The sequence below is a fragment of the Tamandua tetradactyla genome, chromosome 2, assembly GCF_023851605.1.
Source record: "Tamandua tetradactyla isolate mTamTet1 chromosome 2, mTamTet1.pri, whole genome shotgun sequence".
Lineage (NCBI taxonomy): Eukaryota > Metazoa > Chordata > Mammalia > Pilosa > Myrmecophagidae > Tamandua > Tamandua tetradactyla.
In genome coordinates this window covers 114,348,404-114,368,372 of record NC_135328.1, presented here as the reverse complement: position 1 = coordinate 114,368,372, position 19,969 = coordinate 114,348,404, and the positions used below count along the sequence as shown (strand labels likewise).

At 41.7% G+C, this 19,969-nt stretch overlaps 1 protein-coding gene and 1 non-coding gene across 8 annotated transcripts in view; one reads left to right on the top strand and one right to left on the bottom strand.

Moving 5' to 3' along the window:
• The window catches only part of FRMD3 (FERM domain containing 3), a 283,296-nt gene that overhangs the window by 172,144 nt on the left and 91,183 nt on the right, over positions 1-19,969 (top strand). For all 7 annotated transcript variants that reach the window (XM_077148531.1, XM_077148530.1, XM_077148529.1 and 4 more), the window contains 2 exons: positions 10,146-10,224; positions 17,344-17,441. In XM_077148531.1, the coding sequence (XP_077004646.1) occupies positions 10,146-10,224; positions 17,344-17,441 (177 nt within the window). The remainder of the gene's footprint in view (positions 1-10,145; positions 10,225-17,343; positions 17,442-19,969) is intronic.
• On the bottom strand, positions 11,163-11,353 carry LOC143675407 (U2 spliceosomal RNA). The gene has a single exon (XR_013171631.1). It is a non-coding gene; the product is annotated as a U2 spliceosomal RNA (small nuclear RNA).

Here is a 19,969-nt window from a genome sequence, read left to right as displayed (position 1 = left end):
CTGGATGATTTCATTGATAGGGAACAGATCTTGTTCTGCAAGGGGCAGAGAGTATTAATAAGGTAGATTTTTGCTCCGGTGTAAGGAACAGAAGGAGAAAAGCCGTAAGTCCCACAGGCATTCATGAGGCCAAGTTAGCTGCTTGACTCCCGACCCCCATTTGCCCCTCCAATCGCTTCCCTTGTTGAGGCAATCCCCTCTTGGACCTCCCTTCACCCAGTATTTGTGTTTATTTTTGGGGAGATTTTCGTGCTTTTGTTTCGTGGCCCCATTTTCCCCTGCTTTGTGTATGTGTTCTTTTTTTTTTTTTTTTTTTAGAAAGGGAGGAAGGGAAGGAAAGACAGAGAAGGAAGGAAGGATGGAAGGGAGGAAGAAAGGGAAACATCTTTAAACATTTTCTTATTTTTTATTATATTTTGTTTGTTTGTTTGTTTGTTACATGGGCTGGGGCCGGGAATCGAACCGAGGTCCTCCGGCATGGCAGGCAAGCACTCTTGCCCGCTGAGCCACCGCGGCCCGCCCGGTGTATGTGTTCTTTATTGCTGAACTTGATTGTATGCTTTTTTATAGGAAAGAGTCACACATTTTACTTTTCCTAATACTGACAGCGACAAAACCATACAGCTGTACAAAACTCATTACGGAAATCAAAGGACACTCAGTCCCCAGTTGATATGGTTTAGCTTTGGTTGTTCTCTTTCCAGTTTTCCTCATCCCAGTGCTCCCTTTTGAGGAGAGCAGCTGGGATTTTTGTTTAATCTACATAGGGTCTCAGAGATCTTCCAGCTTTGGTACTAACACTGGTTTCTCTTATTCTAGTGATAGCTTAGGTGACATGGCCAGGTACTTCATTTTCTCTCAGGTTCAACTATTACATCAGAAATGTCCCTGGTTGGGTTTTTTCTTAGAAAGTCAATGCAATTTGGACCTGTAAATGGTGTCCATGTTGTGCTAAATATGGAAAAAAAAATAACGCTAATGGCAAAATAACTTAATCTCATCATGTGCAATTGTAAACAATGTGCACCTTTGACAAGCCATACCATTCTAATTTTTAACCTGATCCTTATGGTGTAGTTGGTGGCAATGCTGACATTATTTTGATCGAATGCAATGGTAGATACTTGAGCTTCACGGGGGATCCTAGCTCTTTGCTTTCTTGGGAAGAGAGAGAAGTATCACAGAGATAGCAGAGAAATTGTCAAGAAAAGGAGCTTCTCTCAGAGGATCCCCTTAGGTCACTGGGGCCATGCTTTCTAAGGTTTCCTTCTTCCTTTAGGAGTGCCCATGTTGCTTCATAATGGGCCATGTGATTTAAAACTGTATATGTGTTGGCAACATAAATGTCTCAGAAATAACCGTGATAGCCTGAGAGGTTCCATGCCTTGTCCGGGAACACCAGTGGGTGATTCAAATGTGGGTCAAGTAGGCAGGAAAGCCTTATTCATATCTGTTTCTCTTCGGTTGGAAATCTTTTACAATGCCGTATTTTTTTAATGCAATTTTATGGTGAAAAATCTGATCAGTATGAAATTATATAAGTAATTGCATTTGGCTTTTATTATTCATAATTGATTTACACCTAGCAGCATGACTTCTGCGAGTGCCAGGCTCATGTACCCTTGATAACAATTTTTTTGCTTAAATTCTCAGGTCACTGCACTCCAGGTTCAGCGAGCAAAGCTATTTCCTTAGATGCCCAGGCTGCCAAATATAAAATATATACCTACTTCATGCCTGCTGCGAGAGTTCTATCTTTCCTCTTCCTTCTTGAGAAATGACAGTCTCTCCTCTTACTTCTTCAATTAAGTCAAATCATATCCCATTGATAGGCTCTTGGTCAACCACGTTGGTTTTCTTCTTTGCACGTTAGACTGATAATAGCCTAAGAACTTCGGGTTGAGAACTTCCATCTCAGGAAGTCTGCTGAGTGCTTTAGAGTCATTGAATCATATGATCCTCACCATGTCCTCTAGATCAGGGGTCAGCTAGCTACCACTTATGGGCTATTCCCGGCCCACTATATGTCTTTGTATGAGCCACAGGCTAGGAATAGGTTCACATTTTTAAATGGTTGGGAAAAACAGAAGGCAAAAAATATTTTGTGACTTAAAAATTCTATGAAATTTAAATCTCAGTGTTTTATGGGACCATTTCTTTATATATTGCATGTGGTTGCTCTCACACTGCCAACAGCTAAGTGGAGTAGCCAAGATGGATTGTGTGCCCTTCTGAAAATTTTGACTCTTTAGCCCTTTATGGAGAAAGTTTGTTGATCCCCTAATCTACATGGCTGACTCCGTTATTATTCTTATATTATAGACGATGAAAAGGAGGCTGGCAGTTTTCAGTGTGCTCACAGTAATTTGTCCAAATGCTGAAATTGAGACTCAAGGTGTTGGCCACCAAAGTCCCTGTTTGTCCCTCTAAACAGGCATGGACAGAGAATCCAGGGTACAAGTATTTTTAAGGAATTGCTCAGCATCCCAGTATCCCCTAAAAATGTCCTCGGATGGTGACTTCATTCTGTGTGTGTGTGCCTCTGTGTATAAAAACATAAGAGAGAACTATAGCAGGAGAAGGATGAATTGATGCAATTAAAAAAATCACTGCTTTGGAAGTAGAGGGAACACAGTAATGCATGGAAGCTGCTGGTTATTTCAGTAAGAGTGATGGCAGAATTGTCACTATCATTGATAATAGCAGTTGCTGTTGAACGATGATAATCATTTCTAATTAGAAACGAACCATCGTTCATGTAAATCTTAAGTTTCCCGTGGCTGGCTCATTTAAAATATCCCAAGAGTTATAGTTTCTCAAATGAGTGCAACTCTGCCTTTTTGGTGCTCAAGTGTCATTTTGCACAAGGGCGGAAGTATTTTGTTCTCCTGAGTGGTTTCATTATAGAATGCAGCATGGAGGGATTCATGAGTGTCACCATGTATACCGTAGGCGCATACCATATGTGCAGCAGGGATGTGGCATGTGCTTCTCAGTACTCTCTCTATGAAACCTCCCCAGAAAGACATAGAAGGGAGAATGTTCATTTGGTTAAGAAGGAAAAGGCATCAGTTGTACTGAAAAGGCTGGGGGCCTCGAATACCTACTTAGCGTCTTGGAAGCAAAACTGTATTTGCAGAATGTTGTAGGTCCTGTCTGCAACCTTTTGCAATATTTCTCCACAGGCTGAACATCTGGTAAGTTGATCACTTTTTTTTTTCCCCCTCTGATAGAGTGTCATAGGAGGGAAGTATGAGAGAAGCATATGCCAGGTATAGGAATAGCCCTACAATTTGTCAGAGCCATGGGCTTTGTTCTTAGACTGCTGTTTTAAGGGGTTTGGGGGGAATTTTTCACAGCCATGAGCCAGGATGTATCTGAGAAAAATTGTGAGTTTATCTGTATAGTCCTAAGGTTATGTTTTCTATTTCTCTGTGGTTCGTATGCTTGGAGAATGACTTCTCACATTTTAAGAAAACTAAGCGATGCTTCTCTGTCAAAAATCCGCCCCCCCCCTTTTTTTTACAAAAAAGATCTGAAAAAAAGTTGTTGGATAAAATTAGAAAGTAATTTTTTGTTTTTTGTTCTTTTTCATTTCACTCAGGAGCCTATTCAACTAATCCTTTCCCATCCCCAGACTAAGTTCTGGGCAAGGTCTCAAAGTGGGGATGAGAAAGTCTGTCTCTGCTGTATAAACGGCTGTGACTCTCCCTTTGTTCTCAGTATGAACTAACTACCAAGATGGTAACTACCCCAGGGGTCTGCTGACGTCAAAAAGGGCCACCTGAGCTGCCAGGCGGAGTTGTTTGGCCTCCCCAACCCTGCCTGGCAGGTAACAGACAGCTGCAAGCTAGCAGCCCTGCTGTTTTCAGTGCAATTATGGGCTCCTGGCATTTTAAGAGTGAAATTGTGCATTTTTTCCTTCTCTGCTACTCAGAGGTCTTCTTGGTTTACAGCACATGCATGACTGAGTTAAATGTTTTTCAGCTATTGAGTTGAGTTGTTAAGTACCATTCAGTCTTCTCTACTACTCCCTCCCATTTTCACCTCCTTCTTTCCTTGTCTATTTTTCTGGTAGGATTGTTTATCCTAGTAAGCCAAAATCTTGCATTTAGAGAAGGCCCATGGTGTATGTACTAAGACCTCATGGGATCCATTCAAACACTTCTTTGAGATAGGCTTGGTGGCTGCTACTGTCCCCTTTCCTAGATCAAGAAACAGAGAAGTTAGATAGCTTGTACAAGGTCACCATTGGAAGTCCTCTCAAACCCAGGGGCTCATCCCCTGGTGACTTTGGAGTTTCTGTCACCCCATGTGTCCTTGTCATGGGTGCCAAAGCCTTAGCACCAGCAGTAGAGTCACCCTCCTATGGGGTGACTCTGATGCCCTCTCTAGTAAAGACACTGTGGTTGTTCGTGGTGACACTGTTGGGGTAGAGCCCCAGTCCAGGGCCCCAGCCCACTGTTGGGGCAGCACATGGGATACCTCCTCGCCAGGGGCTTCTTGCTCTATAAATAGCTTCTTCATCAACTACTGGTTCCGTGCCACACATTTGGCACAGATGAGAATCATCTTCTACTCCATCTCCCTTTCCTGTTACTTTAGAAGGAGTTGTTGATGCTGGAATGGGCAATGACAGCAGCTTGTAGGAAGAGCTAGACATCCCTACAAGGGGATTTCCTACCATAGCCTTGTCCCAAAGGAGTAAATGCCAGCCTCCAGGTCAGAACTGGGAAGGCTTCTCTCTCAGCAGTTAAGCAGCTGGCATGGGTACATGCCAGTGCCTCAGTCTGGGACTTCTGACCCTAAACCCACTGCTACCACATTTGGGATTATTTCCCCTATCTTCTTGTTTAATGACTTAAATTTTTAAATGGTTGTATCTCTCCCCTTATTTGGTTTTCTAGAAGGTAATAAAGAGAATCATGCTTACCTCTGTGGATTTGGCTGGAATTGGGGTGAGAAGAGGGCATAGAGATGGGTGTAGTCTTTTCTCATCCCCCTAATTCCTTTCTGCTTTATTCTTCTCCATAGCATTTATGACCCTCTAATATTCTATATATTTAACTTGTTTTTATAACTGACCATTCTACTAGAATATGTGCTCCACAAGGGCTGGAGTTTTGTCTAGTTACAGCTACTATTACTTGCTTAACATCTACAACAGTACCTCATACCTAGTAAGGTCTCAATAAATATTTGTTGATTGAATGGATTAATTCTCCCTCTGGAAACAGCTATTCTGACTAACTCCAGCATCCCTGAATTTGTTCCAGAATTTGTTCTCGTCCTGTGGGACAGGACGAGAATTTATGATATAGGACTGAAGGTTTTCAAAATACAAATCCTAGGAATTGCCATACTAACAGGGACCAAGAACCTTCTAGACCAGTATCTTGACTCCCAAGTGATGAATGTAGTGGTAGAACTTGGCTATTCCCCTTGACATCTGCCTCAGAGGTTAGGACTCCTTGTTCATGTGTTCCTTCCTTCCTTCATTCATTCATTCAACCAAACAGTTCGTGAACTGATCTTTTATCAATATTAGCGCTGAAGATAAAATGCTGACCCAGAATCTTGTCATCTATAATTAGCTCAACATTAAAAGTAAACAAAAACTTTCTCTTTTCAGTCTGTTCCAGCCATGTGAAGAAGCATTCTTCAGCTTGAGTCCTTGGATTTTTGTATCATTTTGTATCCAGAACTTTAGGATTGAGTTCTTAAAGGAGAAGCTCCTCCAGCAACAGCCCCTTTGGGTCTGGATGAGAGGCTGAGCTTCTTGTCAGATCAGGTCCCTGGTGCTTCTCGTGGTTCATGGCGTCAGATCCCTGTGCTCCTTTTAATTTCAGAGCTAAACTACTCTTCTTTTTCCTTTTATTGGTGGGAGGGAAACGATGCTGGATCTCTGACAGAAAGACCCATGAAGAAGCTTAGTAAAGATAGATGATGGGAGAGGAAAACGGATAGAAAATTTCAGACTTGAAAAGTGGCTCCTTCCATGTTTTTGCTTCCTGCTGTCATCCCTTCTCTGATAATGGGTCTAGCAGTGAGTATATCACCAGTACCTCTTATCAATTTCTTACATGATCATGATGCATCCCAGAAAATGGCGGGGGAAGTCAGGGACTTTGTGGCTTTTGCTGCATGGCTTAGCAACAGCGAGTATGGAAAGAATTAAAAGTTCTGATCTATTATCAACTTGGGGTCCACCAAACTTAAAATGAGCCTATTGAAAGGAAGAAACAATTATATCCAGAATGACACAGGTGATAGTCCTTGTGCCTGTACTGAGTTGGTGCCTACTACTGCGCCCCACTCCTGAGGAAGCCCAGAGCAGACCCTGAATTTACTCAGAGTGAAAGTACCAGAAAGTAAGGATGTTTAAAACACTTTCATGTAAGGAGCAGTTGAAGGAATCGGGGATATGTATTTTAGAGAAGATTCAGAAGATCCATGAGTGCTCTCTTTAAATGATAGGAGGGCTCTCTGTATGGGAGAAGCATTAGACCTTTCTGGAGCCTCAGTTCTTTGAAGGAGGATGGTGGGTTTGAAGGACTTTCTAAGGTCAGAGGTATGCAAACATGGCACCTTACAGTCAAAGTTATTCTCAGATGGCTTCCTGAGGAGTTGCCTCTGAACCTCACTGCCTGATTTCTCAAGAAAAAGTCAAGTCCTGATTTATATTCATTGTGCTTAGATATTTTTTGAAGCCAGCCCAGGGCATGGTAAGTAGAAATGCTGACAAGGAAGAAGAGAAAATGACACCTTTAATGTGAGGGCATCTTCTGTAATACTCCTTTCCCCAAGCAGTAATCTGACTGTATTTTTCTACTCCCCTTAGGGTATTTTCCAATACCAATTGACCCAACAATTCGAAATTTTTAAGGAGTCTGTATTATAGAAATAAAAATCAAGTACTTAGTGATCTCTATAAACAAGGAAATGTGTTTATTATGAAATTGCTTGAATTGCAAAAATATGGAAACAACCTGAATGGCGGTCAGTAGGGAATAGTTCAGTAAATTCTGGTGTATCCATGCACTTAGAAGAGCACCCCAAGCTCCAGAAATGAATGCAGCCTGGCTGACACCTTAATTACAGTCTTATGAGACTCTGAGCAGATGATCCAGCTATGCCAAGCTCGGATTCCTGAGCCACAGAAATTTTGAGATAATAAATGCGTGTTGGTTTAAGCCAATTAAAATTTTCTGGTTTTTCTCCATAATATGAACATTATGTAGTTATTATAAGAATGATTTAAATCTCTATCTACTGTTATAGAGGGATGGCCAGGATATATAGTTAAGAGAAATATATGTAGTATGATGTGATTTTGTGAGGATAAGTTATTAAAAAAATTCACTCCACATAGGTAATGTGGAAGAATGGAGATGAACTTATTAACCAAGGTTGGAGGATTAGGGGGTGGAGTGGGATGAGGGCCTAAAGAGCAGAAGGATCAGGAATAGAGACAGTGAAAGCGATGGCTCATCTCTCTCTCTCTCTCTCTCTCTCTCTCTCTCTCTCTCTCTCTCTCTCTCTCTCTCTTTACCTACTTATCTATCTACCTATCTTCATTAGTTGTATCTGAACATGCGTTCATTTTCTTTTTATTTTTAATTTTTTTATAGTATAGTATAACATATATACAAAGCAAGGAAATAAAAAAAGCAATAGTTTTCAAAGCAGTCTTCAACAAGTGGTTCCAGGACAGATCCCAGAGTTTGTCATGAGCTACTATACAATCTTCTCAGGTTTTTCCTTCTAGCTGCTCCAGAATATAGGAGGCTATAGGGCTTAAATACTTTTTTTTAATCATCGTAATCGACTTTTTTCCCCTTCTTTTTTGTGATCAATAACATATATACAAAAAAGCTATAAATGTCAAAGCACAGCACCACAATTAGGTGTAGAACATATTTCAGACTTTGACGTGGGTTACAATTTCACAATTTTAGGTTTTTACTTCTAGCTGCTCTAAGATAGTGGAGACTCAAAGAGATATCAGTTTAATGATTCAGCATTCATATTCATTTGTTAAATCCTATCTTCTCTGTATAACTCCACCATCACCTTTGATCATTCCATCCCTCTCTTTAGGGGTGTTTGGACTATGGGAATTCTAAATTTTTCATATGGGAAGGGTTTGTTCGTAATATGGGGTAGGGATATGGAACTATTTGATGTTCTGGAGAGGCTGGGCCCTAGAGGTTTCAGGACTCATCTGGATCACGGACCCATCTGGAGGGTGTAGGTTTCCGGAAAGTTACTCTAGTGCATGGAACCCTTGTGGACTCTTATATATTGTCCTAGGTGTTCTTTAGGATTGGCTGGAATGGTCCTGGTTAGGGGTTGGCAGGTTATGATAGGTAGCAAGATCTAACTGATGAACATGTGTTAGTTTTGAGGACATTAATGAAAAAGAGACAGAGACAGAGAGAGAGACAGAGACAGAGAGATTGAGAGAGAGAAAGAGAATTCCTTTCCTTTTTCTGCTGTTCCCATGTTTTGCTCTCTTGTTCTTCTAAGAACTGTCTCAACCTTACTATTAAAGACAACCCAGGGGTTTTATAATAAAAAATATCATCAGTTTTAATCCTTTAAGGGTGGTGACAAAGAAATTTAAAGAAATCTGGGGAATGTGTAAAGATACAAATATTTTGAGTTAAAACCGAATTTCTAGACGTTATGAAGGTTGAAAGATTTGAGAATCATTTGTACTGTTCTGCATTGCTGTATAGGAGGTGGGCATTTTCTCTTTGTGCTCCAGAAATGTGTCCCCTTTCTTCAATCTAGGGAACACACAGTCAGGTTAGAAGCAACCAACTCAGTTAAGAAACATGCTCCTGGTGGGCAAGTAAGGGAAAGAGTTCAGATTTCTCGTGTGTGTGTGTGTGTGTGTGTGTGTGTGTGTGTGTGTGTGTAATTAGTTTTTCTCTGCTGAGACAGCTAGCAAGATGCTGCTGGGGTTTCCTGTGATTTGGATGCTTTTTATCAGGTTATTTTTAAGCCGATTTGTTTTCCATATTAAATTATCCTCATTATATATTCATATTTAATGCTGATAGATCATTCTACATGAAGAATTAGTCTATTCAGAATAGCCCAGACATTGTAAATTTCACTGGCAATTTAACCCCTGCTTATCACGAAGCAGAAGTTTAGAGAGAAAAGGATGCTGATTCTAAGTAGCTATACTGAAAAAAAGATTAAAAAATGTGTGGGTATGTCAGATCCATAGCTGTTACCATACTAACAGCCATATCTCCTTGAGCTTAAGGTGCTTAATTTCTATGTTAACTGAAATATAAAGGCATTTTACTACACTTGAGTATATTTATTAAAGTAATATTGCAAGTCAGTAGTGGCCTTATAATTGATGGTATCTTGAAATGAAGGAAGAACCATAGAGTCCTATTAGCTGGTAATTGAGTTCTGCATTTAGTTCTGATTGAGTTTGATGCAATTAGAACATTCTAGAATCATGAACCTCAACCCGGATTTCAGCCTGCATAGTGCTATCTTGATCTCAGATCAACCAGGAAGTTATGAGAGTGTTGATTTCCGTACTGGCTACTCAGTGCCTCACAGGTAAATATTCTCAAAATCTGCAAAGAACAATCTGTGCTTGGCTGATTCCACTTTAAAAATCTCAATTCTAATTCAAAGGCACCGCCATTTTGGGAAAACTGGTTAGATGTGTTGACATTTTTTCCACCTCACAGGCTAAAACATCTTTCCTGAGGCTAAAAGCCTTAATGGTGCTTGTGGGCAATGTATGTGTCACAAGGGGTAGAGAGAAAAGGAAGAAAAAATGTTATTTGAAGCTGTGACCTTGACCTCTGGAGAAACAAAGGAATGAAAGGGAGCTGTGATGAGGCAAAATGCCATCCCATAGGTTGTCTGTACTGCACATCTGCTTGGGTGTCCTGTCAAGCATTATTATTTTTTTTTTGAGTTTTGTTGTCACTGTTGTTTTGTTTTCTTGGACATAATATGCTTCTTACAGAAAAATCACCCTCTCCCCTGCCCCGTGCCCCTACCCGAGGCTAGTCTGTTAAGACTTCATGGCTGACCTTCCCGTGTGTGTTTGAGTCCATGGTCTTTTGCTGCTTTTCTCATGCCTTTTCTTTATAATGTTTCAGCTCATCCACCATACACCATGTGCTTTAGAGTGAAATTCTACCCACATGAACCCTTGAAGATTAAAGAAGAGCTCACAAGGTATTTTTTGTTTGTTTGTATGTTTAACGTGCACCCTTACCCAGCCAGGTCTCCAAGTCTTACAGGTGAGCCCTGCCTCCTGCCTGGAGGAGGAGGTGCTCAGTCAAGCAGGTGCCAAACTCAGCATTTTTTGGCTTAGAATGTTTATCTCGCACCTAATTGTCTTGGGATTTTTCAAACAGTTGCCATTGGGAATGTAATTAACTGAACAAAAAAGCAGTGGTTCTGAGGGGGAGGTGCACTCTGGAAACATCTGACAGCAGGGTGCTAAAAATAAATTGAAGATGGCTTTAGGATATGGGCAAATTCCTAGCTAGTGCAGTGGGTAGGGCCTGTCTTTTGCATCTAAGCTGTTCTGGAAGGGGAAAGATCACTTGCTGCAATGGACTGCTTAGGTCATTACGCATTTCACTTGCTAAATGACTATTTGTAGACTCTGAGCCCAACTCTTCTTCCAGAATTGTCCAGTCCTCTGACCTTCTCCTTTCTCACCTCCCTCTGCTGGGGCCACCTTCAGTCCCCTTTCTGGGGCCTTTGCTTCCTTGAACAACCTCAGCAAAAGTTGCTAAGCAGGATCCTGGGTGGGCCAATTCAGTGGTAAAAAGAGAGCTGTTGTGTGGCCTAATTCTTTTTTCTTTTTTTTTTTCTTTTTTAATATTTTAGAATTTTACAGAAACAGTGATCTCAGTTAGCAACAGAGGTAACAAGTAATGAAACCAGTAGTTCAGTTAATAGCTTAGAGAGCCATCTGTAACAGCCAGGTGCTGCCCAGCATAGAGAGTGGAAGAAAACCAAGCATATACACAGGACAGAAAATCCTGAAGCCCTCAGTAGAACAGCTGGGAATAGAGAAACAGATCAGGAGCGAGAACACGAAGAGATAACCGACGATGCCAACTTTAAAGCTTACATTTTGAACCAACGCATGTTTCCCTCACAAGGGATGCACCATTCCTGGAGATACTGCAATACCAGGTCGATGCGCGGAGTGGATGGGGCAAGCTCCTATTCCATCTCCCTGCTCCAAAAATCCGTTTAATATTTTGTCCTCAGTTAGAGGACGTGTCAGATATTAAGCTGATAAGAACAGATACTACACTTGATCTTAGCCAAAAGGCCGAGAAGCGATGTGTGGCCTAATTCTTGATGTGACTCTGATTTATGTGATCAGAGAAATCCCCATGTGCAGTCATTTCTCAAAATAATCTACATAGGTGCAAATGCAACAGAAAAGCAAATGCAATTTTCCCTGATCATCATTTGCAGGGGGAAGGTCTGGGTTCTTGGAAGTTTTGCTTTCTTTCACCTCTCAGGTCTCTGGTTCAGCTTGACCTTTGTGATGTAGAGGTGACTTTGGCGGTGAGCAGATGGTTCCTGTTCTCTATTATTAACTTGCCCACAGCCATTTAGTGGAGGTTTGTGCTGGAGAGTGGGGGGAGAGGGGAAGGTGGGAAGGAGGGTTGCACAGATAATGGACATTGTAAGTGGTGGTTAGTGTTTTGCAACTGACCTGCATTTTTTTTTTTAGATAAAATTTACCATTTCAACCATTTTAAAGCATACAATTCATTTCCTGAAATGTATCCATGATGTTGTGCAACTATCATCACTGTGTAGTTCTAGAACATTTTTATTACCCCAAAAGGAAATCCATATCCATAAGCAGTCACTCCCCATTTCCCCTTTCCCCTTGCAACTACTAATCTACTTTCTGTCTCTATGGATTTGCCTATTTTGGACATTTCATACAAATGCAATCATGTAACATGTGACCCTGGCCTGCATTTTGCTTGAATAATTTATTCATTTATTTGATCAGTTCCTGCTATCTGCATAGCCCAGGGACTGGAGGACAGAGAGAGAGAAAGAGAGATGGGGGTGGGGTGGGGAGAGAGAGATTGAGATTTGTCTTGCAGTCTGGGAAAATGCTAACAGTGTAATTAAGAAGGTATTATTTGATCATATGCCAAAATGTTTCACTTTGGTTTTTGTTTTCTTTTTTGATCTTGTCTGAAGGATAAAAATATTTAATCCTTTTTTGTTGTTGTTGAGAAAAGTACCATTTGAAAGTAAAAGAATTCAAAGTTTGAGTTAATAACCCTAGTTAGACCCTTCTTGATTGAATCTGTTCGAGTTCCACTGCCCTTGGCTAAGTAGCCAAGGCATGAATCCTGGAATATTGTGAACATTTTGCTGTTTCCAAAGGAAATTAAGACAATGTCCTGCTCTTATATAGGTGAAAATGTTGCTGGTTTTCTTTTTTATAAACAACACAGTCCTTAGAATGCAAAACTAATTTATGAGCTGTGGAATGCCCCAGATATTTGTGGTTTTTTATACCCTTAATTTGAAAACATTTAGTTTTTCTTGTTTGATGACATTATTTTACTTAAGATTAATCTAAAAATTGAAAAGAATTTAAAATATGAGAAGTTAAAGTCATATTCATGACCCTGCTTTGAAATAAAGAAACGGAGAAAAAGACAGGTTTAAAAGAAAAACACAGCAAAATTATTCACACAAAAATAGATTATTTGTGTGATTATTATTCTCTCTTTATCTATCTGTTTGAACAGTAGCCTTACAGTCCTTTAGATTGCTGGAGCTTTTTAAATGTCATAAACAACCAAATGTAATCAGAAGTATGCTGGTTTTTATTTTTCCAGGAAGAACCGTTTTTAAATTCATGCTCAATGATATTGTAGAGAAGTAATATCATTAATGGAGGTAGTGTAATTTATGCCCCAAATCCTCTTGTGTTTCTGTTGCTTAATCCTCTCATGCAGGCGTGATATTAAAGGAAGATGTATTATTATTTGGCAGTGGCAACTATTGTTATTTAAAAAATGAGTACCCTGTACCTGAAGCCATCTATAAGGCTCAGTGGATCCACAAGAAATCGGTGATTATCTCTGGAGGTCATTGATACAAGCAAGGAGTCCAGCGAGGTGGTTATGAAGGCTGATTTTTTTTTTTTTTCTCAAGAAGCTCCTGTCAAACTAGACATCTGGATTATGGGATTAGAAGCCAGACCTTTCCTTCATGAGTGGATAGTTATATGAAACTGTTTTTCACTATTAACCTCATCAAAAACTAGAAACTAATGCTTTTGTATTCAGTGCATATATTCCAGCAAGTAGAAAAGAAACCTTGCCACAGTTGGCCTGATAGTTTACAGTCCTCATGAAAGGAGAGTTGTGATCATTGCAAGCTTTTGTGTGGCCTTGGTATTGTCATTAGTCTCGGGCCATACTCCTGTAAGTGTGGTTCCCGGGTCAGCAGCATCAGCTTCACCTGAGAACTTGTTATGAATACAAATTCTTGGTCCTTGCCCCAGATTTACTGAATCAGAAACTCCAGGGTTGAGGCACAGGAATCTGTATTTTTAAAAAGACTTCCAGGTGATTTTAAAGTACATTAAAATTAGAGAACCGCTGCTGTAAGGCCATTTGGACTTTGAAAAGCCTCCTTGAGGGTAGACCACTGTGGCTCAGCAGGTAGCGTTCTCGCCTGCCATTCCAGAGACCTGGGTTCGATTCCCAGTTCCTGCCCATGCTAAAAAAAAAAGCACCCCATTTGTGCTCGCTTTGGCAGCACAAATACTAAAATTGGAACAATACAGAGAATTCGTGAAGCGTTTCATATTAAAAAAAAAAAAGCCTCCTTGAATGGAATTGGTAGCCAGCAATAGTTAAGGGTAGGGAAGGCTATATAGATTTCCTTCCCTCCCACCTCGCTGATTGGTGGAATGTTGCAATGAAAGCAAGTCTCAGATCAATTTCGGCAAGTCTCAGATCAATTTTTGCCACTAACATATGTTTATTAGCAGTGGACGCAAACCAGTCACACAGCCTGTTTGGTAATATCAGTGATGTGGGATGGAGGGTTCCTGAGGTCAGTGTCAGAAGCAGCAGGATCCAAGGCACGCCCAGGTGATTTGGGCCACCGGATCCTCCCTCAATGACCACACACGGGAGCTGTCAGAGACTCAAACCCAACTGTGGCTTGGAAGTTACGGTCTGCCTGGATGACTAGATGTATGCCTTGTTCAGGGAAGAGTGACAGTGCCTGGGCATCGTTCTCCAACATTCCACGTACTGTGAATGTTGCTGTGTCACCAATGGGAAAATCGTTTCTTACTTCTCTTGTGCGCACGAACACAACCTCTAGCACGTGTGGGAATTCAGTCCTTCCTAGAAGCCAAGAGTTTGGGTTTCTGTGTAGGATATGGCAGGCATTGAATATGCCTTTAGTGGATAGTTTAGGACCAGTGGGCATACACATAAAAACCACATTACTTGAATGGAAATTTATTTTTTCTCATGTGATTTATTTTTATTGAGATATAATTCAAATATCCTAATATTCATCCTTTTAAAGTGTGCAGATTCAGTGATCTTTAGTTTGTTTGTAAAGATGTGGCTCCATCACCCACTGTCCTATTCCAGAACACTTTCATCACTCCATAAAGAAACCCTATACTGTATAGTGGTGACGGTAGCATTTTATTGTGAGTGTAATTAACAGCGCTGAAGGATGTTTGTGAATGTGGTTGAAAGGAAAAGTTTTGGGTCATGTGTGAAGCCAGAAGGAAAGTTCGAAGATAAAACATGGGACTGTAATGATATTGAGCCCTGCTGTGGACAATGTACAAATATAAAAACGTTCCTTCAAGAATTATAAGAAATGTACAACACTATTAAAAGGTGTTGATAATAGTGTGAGATGTGGAAAAAAATGCACCTAATGTAAACTGTGGGCTATAGATAACAGTAGTATTTTAATATCTTTCATCAGTTATAACAAAGATATCACACTAATGCAAAGTTGTCAACAATAGGGAGTTATATGGGAATGTGGTATTTTTTGCATGATTTTTCTATAAATGTACAACTTCGCTAATTAAAGAAATGACAGTACTACTAATAAAAAAAGAAGCCCCAAACCCATTAGCAGTCACTCCCTATTCCCTCTTGTCCCCAGCCCAAAACAACCAGTAATCTACCTTCTGTGCCCATGGATTTACCTATTCTGAATATTTCATATAAAAGGAGTCATGCAGTATTGCCTTTTGTGTCTAACTTCTTTCACTTAGCATAATATTTTCGAGGTTCATCCACATTGCATTTGATCCCTGCATCAGTACTTTATTTTTTTGCATTGCCAAGTAATATTCCATTTTATGGATATACCATATTTTATTTATTCATTCATCAGTTGGACATGTGGTTTGTTTCCACTTTTTAGCTATTATGAATAAACCTGCTGTGAACATTCGTATATGAGTTTTTATATGGACCCAGTTCTGATTTAATTGGGTCTGGGGCAGCCCATTCCATGGATAGTGTTGTAAAGCTCACACAGGTGATTGCAATGTGCAATCAGGGTTGAGAACTGCTGGTTTAGAACCTTATTACTCAAAATATGGTCCCTGCATCTGCAGCAACAGCATCCCCTGGGAGCTTATTAGAAATAGGGAAATCTCAGACCCCAGCTCAGATTTACTGAATTAGGATGCACATTTTTACATGATCTCCAGGTATGCCATGTGCTCATTAAAGTTTGGGGGAAACTAGTCTAGGGAGCTAGTCTAGGCTCTTACCTAGTAAATACAATGTTATTCCTCTGACAAAATGCATATGAAACTCCATTTATTTATTTATTAAGGACTGCCTTTATCCCCTGCATGAAATTCCCTATGAAATTTAGACAGAGAGGGTATCATGTGGGTCTCCTGGAATGCCTGGGGTCTAGTGCAGTGCATAACCCAGATGTAAGATAAAGACTCATTCAATCAAAACATCAGGGGGCCCCTGGAGTCCTCCAGGAATATAATCAGCTTTCAGAGTTCCCTAGAAAGGGGAACACCAGCCCTCTGGGACAGCAACACCTCTGTGACCTTAGCCACTTAATCACCCTCTCTCATTCTCCATTTCTTTGCCTCTAAAATGGGGAGTCCATGCTTTGCTCTTCACAAGGCTGGATGATGACCAAATGTATTTAAGCAATAGAAGGAGGGACCAGGACCAATTGTGAGGTGCCAGGAACATGGCAAGAAAAAAATCTAAACTTGGTCTCTGAGAGCTACGCACTAAAATAAACCCCAAAGAAATTGTGGACACATCTGCAAAATTACGTTAGTCAGAAACGATAGATCCCAGGCCTGCAGAATTAAATGAGAAAAATTAACATGGCTAAGAAAGAAATCTGAAGAGGACTTGACCAGTGTGGGGGACCAGAAAAGAGAGTGACAAGATGAGCCTGAGCTGGAGTTTGCCATCTGGCGGCCCCTCGGCCGATTGAGCCCACGTGCCCTTTGTGTTTGGGGCCACGATGTTTTTATAAAGTAAGATGTATGGCAATATTTGAAATGCATTTGAAAATACAGCTATTTTCCATATGAGCTTGTCACATCTGGCCTGCTTTGCCCCACATTGGCTCTGGACTGGAGCTACGTGGTGGCTGACCCCTTTAGAGAGAGTGGCTGCTTTCCATTCTCTACCTCCCACTGCCCCCTTATGTCAGCTCACTAACGAGCTTGCTTGGCCTCTGGAGACATTTGTGTTTGCCATCCCTGGGCAGAGGGAGAGGACACTAAGCAGATCACAGCTCTAGTTGTGAATAAGTTGGCTTTGTGGCCTCATAACCACGGCTCTTTGAGACAGAGTTACATGAGCCAGTGTGCCCCCTGAGAAATTGTGGCGCTGGTCTTGGTATATTGGTTGAATCCATTTTCCAGCTCTTCTATTTCAAACAGACTTTTAAGGAACTTGGGCAAAAGTACCTGGGATGCAGGTGGTGGTGATGGTGGCTGTGAGTGTCATCATGTGGGATGACACGCCCTGGTGGCGGTCCTTAGCCCCCAGCTCATGCCTCTTCAGTAAGGCCAAGCCCGTCCAGCTTTGGAAGCTCCTAAGATCTGCTCTGTCACTGACGCTTCTGATTTTCTGAATTCAGAAGACCCCTCTCAATTTTCCCCTGCTTGCTCCAAAAGGGGCTTGGTGTGTGTAAGTCACTCCTTAGAGCTGGCAGGGCCCTGGAGACATAAATGCCTAAAGCATGAAGCATCCTCTGCTTCATCCAAAACTCAGGACAACTATTTCTCCTTTTGCATTACAGGTACCTTTTGTACCTGCAAGTTAAAAGAGATATTTTCCATGGTCGACTGCTGTGCTCCTTTTCAGATGCTGCCTACCTGGGTGCCTGCATCGTTCAAGGTAAGTGTAGCCACAGCTCACCTAGCCCCCTAGTAGCCTGAGCTGCAGGAAGTTGCTTGCAAGGCTTTGGCTGGTCAAAGCCCCCCTTCCTCCATCACCTGTGCACACCTTGCCACTGTCTGTGGCTTGAGATCAGCTAGGGCTGGTGGCTCAGCAATAAAGCCTCTCCTCATCTTCCCTTCCAAGCCAGCAGTGCCTGGGTAGAAGGCTGGGCTTCCCTGTCTTTCATGGGAGCGGCTGCCAAAGCAAAGGCCCTGGACAGACCATTGAGCTCAGCATCTCTCTTTCATATGCACTGGCTGGTGTGGTGTGAAGTAGGCTCTGATTTGAATTCATATCACCAGGTGGGGGCCTAGTGGGCTACTGAAAGAGGGAAAACTATGACTAGGAAAGTAGGTGTCAAACAGCAGGGCACCCTTGGTAATATTTTCATACGCACATCCATATGTGTGCGTACGTATATGTCTTCAGTTTGCCGGGACCTCTGTTGCAATTAACATATGATGGGCTCCAACAACTGGAATTTATTGGCTCATGGCTTTGGAGGCCAAGAGGTCAAAATCAAGGTGTCAGTAGGACCATGCTTTCTCTGATGTCTGTAGTGTTCTGATACTGAATGACTTACTGGCAGTCCATTACGTAATCTCTGTCTCCATTACATGTCTGTCTGTCTCCTTTTGTCTCCTACTCCTGAGTTGAAATTTCCTCAACTTATAAGAACTTTAGTTGCATTGGATTAAGACCTGCCTTAATTAATAACATCCTCAAAGATCCCATTCACAGATAGGTTCATATCCAAAGGTCTGGGGGTTAGGACTTGAGCTTGTCTTTGTGGGCACGATTCAACCCATAATGATCTGTGCGTATTTACTACCTCTAGTTCTCAGCTTTTCCAGCCACATAATGTGGTGAGGGGATCCCCAGCTTCACAGCCCATGGACCTCAATTTGAATTCTACTTCCCTTACCACAGGCAGGTTATTTCAGCTCTTAGAGCTTCTTTTTTCTCCATCTATCAAATGGAGATGATAAATCCTTGGCTGACTGTGCAAAGATTTCATGGGCTAGCAGGCACCGGTCAGGGACAGTGCAGGCCATTATATTTCGGGTTGAAAAAGCCTTATAGGGTGGGGAGACCAGCAAGTGCATTTGAACCAGAGCTGTCTTCTGGATATTTTCCACCTGTAAGGACCCTGGTTTGAGCGACGGGACCTCCAGGGCCACCCACTGTCCTGGTGATGCACCAGCACCCAGGTAAAGACTGACAAGTGTTCTTGTTCTCCTGGGGAACATTCAGGAGACAGCTAGTCACAGGGGCTTTTTTAGGTCCCCAAGTGATGCAGACATTGCACCATGAGTATGAATGACATACTTATGTGTTGGAAGGCAGGGGAAAGCAGAGGAGGAGGAGAGGTGAGGGAGGGGAGGTAGAGGAAGGAGGCAGAGAAAGACACACACACACACACACACACACAGATTGAGATTACCCAGTAGACATATTAATTTTAAGACTCTAGAATAACAGAGGAGTTTACAGCAGGTCATAGGTGGATCATAGTGACTTATCATAAATCAGGGAATAAGTTTTCATTCACTGCCTAAGAGAGAAACCCATCCTACTCTGGGCATTTCACTGTTGCCTGTCCCTGTCCATGGTGGATACTCTGTGCTGTTCCTCCGATCCTCTTTCCAGGGATGAGGTCTCTGAGAATTCTGAAATGGCCGTGTGTGTTCTCTTCTTTTTTCCTTTCCCTGGAAGCAATCTCGTCCTCGGTATCAGATTGTATCAGGAGTGCCGCCTTGGGGATATCCATTCTTAAAGTATTCAGAACTACAGTGATAATGTGATAAGGGAGTGAGTTCCATCTGCCCCAGCCTGGAGTGTGTGCTTCTGAAAGCTGCCCCTTCCACATCTGAGAGCACGGATGTTAAACCCTGCAGTTCTCTTCCTTCAGCCAGAAGATTGCAAAGTTCTAGTTAAGGGCCCACTATCTTAGATAAGGGAACAGGGACTCAATACGAGTCCAAGCAACAGACTGGCATCTGAGGACTTCAGAATGCATTTAGGCATTATGAATTATTGTCAGTTCCCCATGGACAAACTCAGTGTGGATCTCTAATGGAATGGTCTCCATCCTGTTTTATGTTTGAAATAAAGCTGCAAAGGCCCCTTTCAGAAGAGAAGGCCCTATTTTATCCTTCGCTGCTATTGTCCCTCACCACACGCACCAGGTTAGATGCTGTGGAGAAAGTAGAATTGGAAATGGACTGGCCGACTTTTTGGCTATAAAATGCAGTAATGTCTATGGGTTATTTGTGATGACTCCAGTAAAAGCATTGGGGGGAATCCTTCAGCACCTCAGGAGATCGTTTATAAAAGCAGGTGAAGATCTACTTTGTCAGAACCACTTAGTCTTACAGAGAGGAATAGGGAATAAGGAGTAAACAATTAGAAAGTGTGAGCAGTATGGCTTTTCACTGGAGTCTTGTTTGCTAAAGCCATTTTAAGGAGCATGTGTTAAGCTTCAG